The 10,343-nt window shown below is 37.2% G+C and overlaps 1 protein-coding gene across 1 annotated transcript; it reads right to left on the reverse strand.

The window, feature by feature from the left end:
• Positions 1–3,220: 3,220 nt before the first annotated feature.
• Positions 3,221–5,662, reverse strand: LOC122066122 (AAA-ATPase At5g57480-like). The gene has a single exon (XM_042629939.1). The coding sequence runs from the start codon at positions 5,054–5,056 to the stop codon at positions 3,527–3,529; it is 1,530 nt and encodes a 509-aa protein (XP_042485873.1). The 5' UTR covers positions 5,057–5,662; the 3' UTR covers positions 3,221–3,526.
• Between the last annotated feature and the right edge of the window lie 4,681 nt (positions 5,663–10,343).

Below are 10,343 nucleotides of genomic sequence, written 5' to 3' on the forward strand. Positions count from 1 at the left end.
CAGAGTTCCATTGGATGTTAAACAATGGACATTAATCTAAGTAAGTTCATGAGTTGATTGATTCAAATCAGCAATGGAGTTATGTGTTTAAGGGCCTTGTTTCTATGGATTTGATCTAGCTTATTCGTAAAATCAAAATTGTCACACAAATCGGTGTCCCGGCCAGGCTAGTGCGCACCAAGGTAAAATTCACATGTTCAGATGATTTTCCTTGGATGGTTATTTGGAAACTTCCTATTTGTCCTTTTTTTTTTTTTTTTTTTTTTTTTTGAAGTGTCTTTTACAACATCCCCCAAGCAAGAATATTTTTACTGAAAATTAGCAATGTCATACGATAGTTTTATCCAATCTTTGGGCATCAACAAGAGTCCTCATGGCATGTTATCCTCTCTTGTACTTATTTTAAAAGGGATGGGATAAGAGTGTTAGTATGTCCATCAAACCTGATTCATTTAATAAAAAGTGCTTATTTTTATTAGCACATGACATTTATTTATTTTATTGACTAGTAAATTGTTCCATAGATTTTCACCCAAAATAGTTCTCGAGTAGGGGTAAGACCGGACATCCTATTCATATGGCTATTACATTTTATTTTTATTAGGAATGTGATTTCGGGTACATAAATCTCACATGTACTATTATTAGTTGTGAGAGAATGAGATTCATATCATTTATTAGACCTTTGACCTGAGAGATCTTATTCTTTGCAATGTTATATCATGAGTTTTGGTAAACTAATGGTTAACGCCCTACGGACTATGTATTGGTGCACTAAACACGTGATCTTACATTATTAATAAAATAGATCTTCAACATTCACTACCCTTCATTGGAAATTATTAAGGAAATAAAATGTATGTGTTTGATCGGATATAAATTTGGTATCAGTGTCTCTTTTGTAAATAGTTTACAAATTATTTTCTATTATGAAAAATAATATTTTATTTAAAATATTTGTCAATGTTAGATAACAATCACAAAATCTCTAAAACATACATTTACGATGAGTTGGGATTTGATAGTATAAAATTATATGCTCTATAACTTATTATGTGATATTGAAAAAGTGAAGTCTTATGTGCAAATAAATTTGGCTAACTTCATAGAACAACGCTAGCTTATACCTCATGGTATTGAAGGAATCAAGTAGCTTTCAGCAATAAAAGAATCCCATTTCCATTATATATCCACCTTTATAGATTTGGAACAGTGGATTGTTGGATCACCCTTCACCCCACAGTACTTCAAACTAGGGGTGCAAGTTTGGCCCTAATAGCCCGAACCCGCCCTTGGCCTGCCTTGATTCCGAACAAGTATCGACCTAAAAATTTTAGCTCTGAAGGCCGGTCCGACCCTAAAATTTTTCACTTTGAGTCAGGATTAAGGAGACTCAGGGTTGAGCTACAATTTTAAGAAACCTAGCCCAACCCGGCCTGTTGCACCCTTACCTCAAACCTAGTAATTTCCTTTATCAAATCAGAATATGAAGACCCTAGCTGGCTAACCTTGAATAAAGAGGGAAAATTCAGCATTTCAGGTTTCATTGCAACATGCCCTAAAGCCGTGATTAGGTAGGTAGGTAGGTCAGTAGGTCACACCCACTAGGCCACTATAACAACAGGGGAAGCCAGCTAAGAAGAACAATATTATTAGGGCTGCCAGGTCAGCTACCAGGTAGAGCCCTTTTTATGATTCTACCACCTCATCATTGGATAAGGACTAACAGTTTATTAATATGTTTCACAAGAAAAATGAAAACAGAACACAAAAATCAAAACCCAAGTACTTCAGTACCTTGCCTAGAGGAGGATCCCAAGGAGTTTTCTAATTGAAAATATCCCAATCTTATAATCCCAACACTTTATCTCAGACACCAAATTACAAGGTCTAGTGGTTGCTAGCTAGGAGGCTCGGGTCGTAGTCTCTCAATCCTTACTATGTATACGTTTAGTAAGTTTTCCGACGTTGAGTCAAATTAAATCACAGTCCACTCTATTCTTTCATTGGCCAATTCCTTTAAATTTCAACCTTGCAACCATATTTCTCATGGAACCCAAAGTGAATCAATCTCTCCCCCTTTTATCATTTTCAGCTCGGAAAGATTTTGGTAGTCTGCCTTTTCATGCTTTAACACCTACAGCACTAAAAGATTTTGGCAGCGGCCTTTTCATGCCTCAACATTTACAGCTCTGAAAGATTTTGGTAATCTGCCTTGTCATGCATCTCAAAAGATGTCTTGTTTTTTTTTTTTTTTTTTTTCTCACATTATAAATGCTGCTCCACGTTTTTCCACACACCTTGTCTTCAAGTAACCCACGATCTGGAGGAGCTCACAAAATCCACCTTTCCAACCCATAAAGTGAGGAAAAAAAGCCCCAAAGCCCAAAGGTGTCTCAGCTTTTCTCAGTACAGAAAGAAGACTCATCAGCTCCTTTGCTCTACAAATATCTCCCCACCAACCCCCCCCCCCCCCAAAAAAAAAGGCACAGATGATATTCCCCAGTTTATATTTTTCTGGTGGGTCCTTCCAGTTTACAATTATTATAACTAGAGCAGATATGTTTCAGATTCAGATTTTTTTTTGTATGGAAAGATTCAGATATAGGGATATAGATGCAAATCAACTCAAATTCGGACCTCGAGATCATTCACTACTTGACTAGAGCTATCTTGGCTTTATCCCTCATTCTCTCGAATTTATCAAATTTTCAAGGACCCTTGAGATCATTAGCTACTTAAGTTTTATTATCAGTTCAATATCTATTCAAATTAGATGGATTTGGATCTAAATAATACTACATTTTCAGAATTTAGATCTAAATAATACCCTCTGCCAGAACTCAGATATCTCTACACAGATATAGATGCGAATTGAGTTTGGATCGTTGATCATCCATATACATCTACTAGTATCTCTCATGACAAACCAAAATAGATTCTTGACTGACTTGTATCTCTCATGTCATAAAAACTCTCAAAATCCCTCCACATGGAGAGCTTTATCACACACAAGAACCCCAACAGACCAAAAACTGCTACATAGCTAGCAATGCCAATGAATAGATTTCAATATCCCAAGTGGTCCAAGTGGATCATAATATAGAACCAAAACAATATAGAATATGATGTGTTCTGCAGCTATGTTTGATTCTTAATCTTGAGTTTGGAGGATTGTACCATAAATATCATTGAAGAAACTCAAAAGGACTATATCATATTATCATATAACATTACTTTCTATAGCATTATTGAATCAAACAAAAGAGAGAACATATAAACTAAGAAAACAGAAAAAAGAAGGGACGGTTTCTACTCTACTAACCTACTTTCTGCCTTTCTCCCTTTCTCCCTTTCTCCCTAACAGCTCAGTTCTTTTTCTCTATTCCCCCACACGGTTAAAAATACCACCACCCCCACCAAAATTTGAAAGTTGAAATTTGAAATCCCAAACAGCCCCTTAGCCCCCTCTACCCTATGATCCTATCTCTCTGCACAGAAAAAAAAACTCAAAATCCTTCTTTTGTCAGTTAAGCTTTTCCTTCTGATCCTCATCTTCTTCCTTTCTGCACTTCTCTGGCATCTCACAACCCTCCTTTGGAGATTCCAAGGCCCTCTTTTCCTGCTCCTCCACTTCCATTTCCATCGAATTCTTCTCCCTTGCCGCTCCTTCAGCATGATTCCTTTCTGCCCTGTTCTTCAATTCCTCCAACAATTCAAACAGAGCTTTCCCATTATCACGTCTGTTCTTGATCAAGACCTCACTTATGTCAGCTGGAGTCATCTGGGCTTCATCAATTACCTCCTCTAATTTCATCAAAATCCCATCTTCCAAATCTCCAGAACCCATTCCCAAGTAATTTTTCAGAAGAATCTTCAGTGCAGGGAAAGAGCAGAAACTCATATAGATATGCATATCCATACGCCCACTTCGCAGCAATGCAGGGTCAAGCTTCTCGATGTGATTCGTCGTGAACACGAAAATCCTTTCACTACCACAACACGACCACAACCCATCTGTGAAATTAAGTAAACCAGAAAGCGTAATCGAATTTCCCCCATCTTCACCAGACCCACCACGCGGATCGGGTGCCAGAGGATCTTGGTAGGCAGCTCTCTTTCCAGATGCAGGTTTAGTCCGATTCGTGAAATTGATGGAGCAATCAATGTCTTCGATCACGATAATCGATTTCGATGTCGTCTTCATTAGTAGCTTCCGAAGCTCTGAATTGTTATGGACTTCGGTGAGTTCAAGATCATAGATATCATAACCCAAGTAATTAGCCATGGCTGCAATCATACTTGATTTCCCTGTACCAGGAGGGCCATATAGAAGGTACCCTCTCTTCCACGCTCTCCCTGTGTTCTGATAAAACGATTGCCCATCAGCAAAATCTCGAAGATCCGCCATTATTTCAGCTTTTTTTGCAGGGTCCATGGCCAATGTATCAAAAGTACTTGGATGCTTGAATGGCACAGCTTCCCATGGATGACCCCTCGAATCAAGAGCTCCACCTCGAGAATTTGTATACAGAAGTCGATCTTGATTTTTTCTTCTGATCTCATTGGCCTTCTCCATGATATAATCAAGATAAGAATCAAGGATCAAGGCCTTATCTTTCTTATTGATTCGAAGAGTGAAGCCTCTCTTCTCATCAGGGATAGGTCTCCAAACGTAGGTCTGAGATTGTCTTTGTGTGACCACATGCTCCCACGTTGCTGTGACGCCATTGAATGTGTCAACCAAGCAATCGTTGTTTGATAGCCCAAATGTGAAAGCACTTGAATTTCTGGCTCGAGTGAGGCTCAATCTGTTGCCTGTGATTGAAGCAGAGCTGCTGAGGTAGAGTTGAACTGCATTGTACAACTCGTTTGTGTTGACACCATCGATCTCTGTGATGTCAAAGTAGCAGTAAGAGGAGAACCATTGGAAGGTACGATTCAAGAGCTTCAGGAGGGTAAATCGCAGCTCTGGCGGGAACAAGGAATGTAGGATTCCTTGGGAGAAGGCCAATAGACCCATCAAAGAAGCCAGAGATGTCCAAAACTCCTTCATTTCTCTCTCTCTAATTTTTTCTCCGATGGATTTGTTGCAGAGGAACTAAAAAAGGGTCGGGGAGTTTGGGGAGAATGGGTGAAGATGTCAAAGATTTAAAGAGAAAAATTGATCAATTTTGGGGTCTGGAAAGATGGATTTTTTAATTTTCAACTTTCTGAAGGCTTTCTATGAAGATTGAGACTTGAGAGAGAGAGAGAGAGGGAGTGGGGTTTGATGAATAAAGGAAATCTCAAAGAAGGAAAAGCGACAAGGGCTTTGAAGGAGGAACGAGATTGGCTGTCTAGTGAGAATATGAGTGGATGAAAACAGGAAAGATGAAACGGAAGAAATATGAAAAAGGGAATTGAGTTGGCAGACAGGAGAAGATGAGAGAGACTGAGGTCAGTATTTTCATGGCTAATAGAGGTTTCGATTTACAGCTCTAAATACTTTCTATTGATATACAGGAACTGTTGCCTTACTGTGAAGAACTTGGATTGTGAAATGTGAAGGGATGATATTTCAATATCTTGGAAAGAGACAATAAATGAGGCTGGAAATTCAGCGTTTTCTGCAGGTATGTAGATGGAAACAGTAATTAAAATGGCAAATATGGAGATTTCCCAAGTGTAACCTCACAAAACATGTGCATGTGACATGGCAAAATCAACTGAAAAGAAAGTAGCCAGAGAGAGAATCCATTGATTTTATTCAAAACCCAATTAGTACAAGTAATAAAGTCATGAGAGAGAGAGAGAGGTGGCCTACATTTCAGACTAGGCCATTGGTCCCAAGGACCCTCTTGTGCCTTTCCATTAGATTCTCTTTTTCACAATCAGAAAAGCCTTTCTGGCCCTTTCTTCCTCAGGGTTTCTGGACTTCTGCAGGAACATGGACCCCTTTGGAAATCCCTTCATCAAATCAACCACTGCTGTTGGCCTGTTCCTATACTGCCCACAACTCACTCACAAGTTACCTCTCTTCGTTCGAAGCAGAGAGATCAGGAGGGATTGGAAATCGTGTTACAAATAAATGGAGAAAGATCTTTTCAAGACTCTCTCTCTCTCTCTCTCTCTCTCTCTCTCTCTCCTTTCTTGGTTACCAAGCTTCCCAGCCCACTTTTAAGGCTTAAAACTTGGGTCCTTTAGGGTCTCTCTCCCTCTCCCATAGGTAGGTTTCATAAATAATGGGTTATGTCTTGAACGTTAGGACAAGCCCTATTAAAAGTTTTGGTATCTTCCTTTGCCAATTCCAATTTTTAATTACAGATTTCAACTTTTTAAGCATAGCCCATTAAAGATCTGACACTAAAGAATAAGTATTAATTTAAGTGTTCAGTTAAAACTAGTTAATCTTCCACCAACTATTCATTAATAAAATTCATTATCCAGTGCATCATCTCCAAGAGATCCTCCTGCAATGGTGGTAAGGTAATTGCCATTATAATCAATCTTTTTCAGAGTTTCAAATCTCATTCCGAAGAGTTTTTTTGGATCCATAATCCTTTGGGGGTTTCTTCCCCTGACGCTCTCATCATTGTCTACAGGCAAAACCCATGCAAGGAAGTAAAGCTCAAGTAGCAAGAAAACCTCATGCAGACCACCACAGCATGGCCCTCCTGTATGGCCGTATCAGAGCTATCCAATTCTACCCTTGTTACCGTACAAGTTACAACTTCTGACCCACAAACAAACAAAATTAAACAAAACAAAACAAAACAGGGAAGAAAACAAGAAGTTTTGATTGGTTCTCAGTGGTATCTGAAGAAATTGATTTGTTAAGCTGCATTTGGTCCTAGAAACTTGTGACATTTTCTTTTTCTTGCCTTTCACAACACACATTAGTGGTCTGAGGCTCTGAGCTGATGTGAGAAGGTGACATAATTTGAAAGCTATAACTCCATAGCCACCATGAAAGACTCTTAAGGAGGTCAGATATGGCAGAAACGCCTATTTTTCAAGTTTCTACAGCCAATATTAATGAAATAGGGACCAATTAATAGTGGAAACCTTTTTTTTCCGGCAAACCAACATTCAAAGATGGGAATGTCTAAAAATCATAAAATCACACCCCTACAGATCTATCTCTTAAAATTATACATCTTTCTTTTGAGTATCTTTTTCTAATTCTAATAAGGTTCTTTACCAGAAAAAAAGAATTTCTATTATTATTTTTTAATTATAAAAGAAGTTGAAAGCAGTTTACATTCACCCACACCCCACATTATTCCCTCGATCAAGGGGTCTGGGTAGGTTGCAGATGATATAAAAAGGAATAGGTGGAGGTATTATCAACTTCGTAGTTTGTACCATAAGGAGAATGACATTTATTATCGATTTTTTTTTTTTTTGAGAAAGTTTTCCAAGTTCTTCACCCAGGTTGGAGGAAACCTTTTTCCCATATTTTTTTTTTTAAGTAATTTGAAGTAATTGTCGTGTTATCTCGTTATCAAAAGCTATCATTTGTCTCACTTATTTGTCGACTACATAAATGAAATTATAAGATATACATTTATTGAAAAATAATATTATATAAAAATAAAATTACAAATTATTTGACACCTTAAGAGGTTTTAATAAAAAAAAATCTTGTCATGTTATCTCATTATCAAAAGTTGTTATTTGTCTCACATATTTTGTCGATTACATATGTGAAATCATAGGATATACTTTTATTGAAAATTTATTATTATTAAGAGAACATGCAAAATAAAATTTACCAAATTATTTGACACCTTAAGAGGTTTTAATTAAAAAAAAAAATCCCTTCAAAGACATTAAATAAATAGAAAATATGAATAGATGTATCTAAGGAGGTGTTAGTAGATTTAGTTTCTAATAAATACATAAAAAAAAAAAATAAGGCGTAATTATCACTCCCCTCCCCTAAACTATGGGGAAATATCAAGTTTCCCTTACGTTTTTCCATAAATATCACTAACCTCCCCATAAATAGAAAGATTCTATCTAGCGTACCGAGCTGTTTGAAATGGCTGTTAAGTCAGTCTATTTTTTTTATAATCCCCAAACTACCCCTTACGAGTTAAAACCCCAAAATACCCTTAATGAACTAAAGCACCCCTTTCCCTTCTCTGAGATTGGTTGAAACCCCTTCCCCCCTTGGTCGATCAAAACACCTACAACTCCTCTCTCTAGTTTGAATCCTTCGATCATTTGAAACCATATGTGTCGATTTTGTCCAGCACTCTCTTCCTAAATCTCTTTCATCACTTCAATCCCTTTCACTCTACCCAGGGTGTTTCAGCTCACCTTGCGCAACTCAAACGATCCCAAAGCGTTGGGATCGTTTCAACTCTCTGCAGCCAAAGCCATTTCAAGGTCGCATTGAATCTCTCCAGTTCTCGCTATAGCCAAAACCATCCGTTTCTACAGTTTCGATTCCATCATATTCTGTTTTGAAACCCTCCCAAAGCGATTTTTTTTTTGTTTGTAGAAAACCTTTAAATTTCAAGTAGGATACCATTCTAAAATTTCTCCATGTATAGTTTTGATTTTTGTAAATCATTGTAAGGCTTCATTGCCTTGGTGATAAGATTCTTAAAAGTGATGGGATGAAAACCTCTTTCAATGTTTTTAAATTTCTCCATGTTCTGCTGAGCTTCTTTTCTAGTGAAAAAAATACAATTTCTATATTGTGATAAGAGTCCTCCTTCCCTAATCTCCTCCTTTCCTAGACAGAACCAATTACTCTGTAGATGTTCATAACCTATAATCTAGATAATTGGGTGGTTTTTGCTATACTCACCTGTGGTTTGGAATTTAAGCTTGTTATGTGATTTTGTACTGTAGAGCATGCAATAACTATTATCCTGGGAATTGTGAGAAGATAAATGGTATTACATCTATGTGATGTTAATTTCCGTAATCTAATATTAATTTCCTTTCTTTTATTGTGTATAGGCCAATAAATGTCTAGTTCAAGTGTTGGTTGCAGCAACCTTGATGCACTGAAATACAAATGCGTAAGGTGTAAATGTAATCGAAAAGTCATCATTAAGATCTCAGAGACAATCGATAATCCGAACTGACTCTTTTACAGCTGCCTAGAATTGCATGGATGTAACTTCTTTTCTTAGTGTGATCCCATTCATGCACTATTACATGGTATTCCAAGCAAAGAAGTACCAATAAACAATTCCACCCATAAGTTTCAAGAGTTGCAAGGGGAGATCCATGGCTTGCAAGAAGAGGTTCATGGCTTTCAAGTGGAGGTCAATGATTTGAGAGAGAAGTTGTGTGTTTTGCGAGAGGTTATATGAGGGTTGGAACAAGAGGTAAGCACTGAGAAAATTAGATTAGATTGGATGGAATAGAGAAGTTTACAACAACCATAAAGCTCGTGTATCGTTTTGTAATAGTTTTCTTTGTTGGAGTACTTGTAACAATTTTTATGGGTGAAATTATGTGACAAATCTCACTAAGAATAGATGTACTTGAATTCATCTTGCATGAATGGCAACATTTTTAATCTGATAAGTATTTGACTTTATTTTGTTATGACTTGATATAATCAAATTGGATGACATGGTGGACTTCAAATAATGAAAGGCATCCATATAAAAAGCTTGTGAAAGCTTATAAGAGATGACCCAAGTCAGCTCACAACTTTCATTTCTTTGCTCCACTGTGGCTGTGGTCAGACTACAACCACCACCTCCACTGCTACTGCCACCAAAGACCACAAGCACATTGCTAACACTGCACTGCGACTATGGTCATACTACAACCACCACTCTACTAACACTGGCCTAGCAAAAGCAAAGACCACAAGCACTGCTTCTAAGAAAAAGTACAAAAAAAAAAATTCGACAGCATTTTTCCTATATAGTGACATTTCAAAAGTGACTTGATAAGCATCATATATAAACATCTCTAAAAGGATACATACATGCCATCACAAACAACTACATCAACAAAAAGTATCAAAATACATCCCATCCTATGTAAGGAATGCATACACTAAGTCTCAACATCTTCAAAAGGGTACATACGGGATCACGAGATAAGGAATACAATAGTTTTCAAAATAGAAACAAAGTTTGCACAATGATATATTCACTTCAATCATCCTCTCAACTTTTCCTTGTACTCAAGTACTCCCTAAATTGTTCTTTGCCTTTTTCATCACTTCTCGTGCTTTCTTTCTCTCCTCTTTGGCTTTTAATTGTGCTTTAGTCTTCAATTATATATTCACTTCAGTTGTGGTAGTGGAAGTTTGTGACCTTGTCAGTACTTGTAAATTGTTGATGGTAGATTGGCTTACGTTTCTTTCCTTTCTCTGCACA

The sequence above is a fragment of the Macadamia integrifolia genome, unplaced genomic scaffold (assembly GCF_013358625.1).
Source record: "Macadamia integrifolia cultivar HAES 741 unplaced genomic scaffold, SCU_Mint_v3 scaffold2242, whole genome shotgun sequence".
In the NCBI taxonomy this organism is placed as follows: Eukaryota; Viridiplantae; Streptophyta; class Magnoliopsida; order Proteales; family Proteaceae; genus Macadamia; species Macadamia integrifolia.

Excerpts from the sequence above, each read along its gene's own strand:
- LOC122066122 (XM_042629939.1), bottom strand. The coding sequence starts at position 5,056 with ATGAAGGAGTTTTGGACATCTCTGGCTTCTTTGATGGGTCTATTGGCC.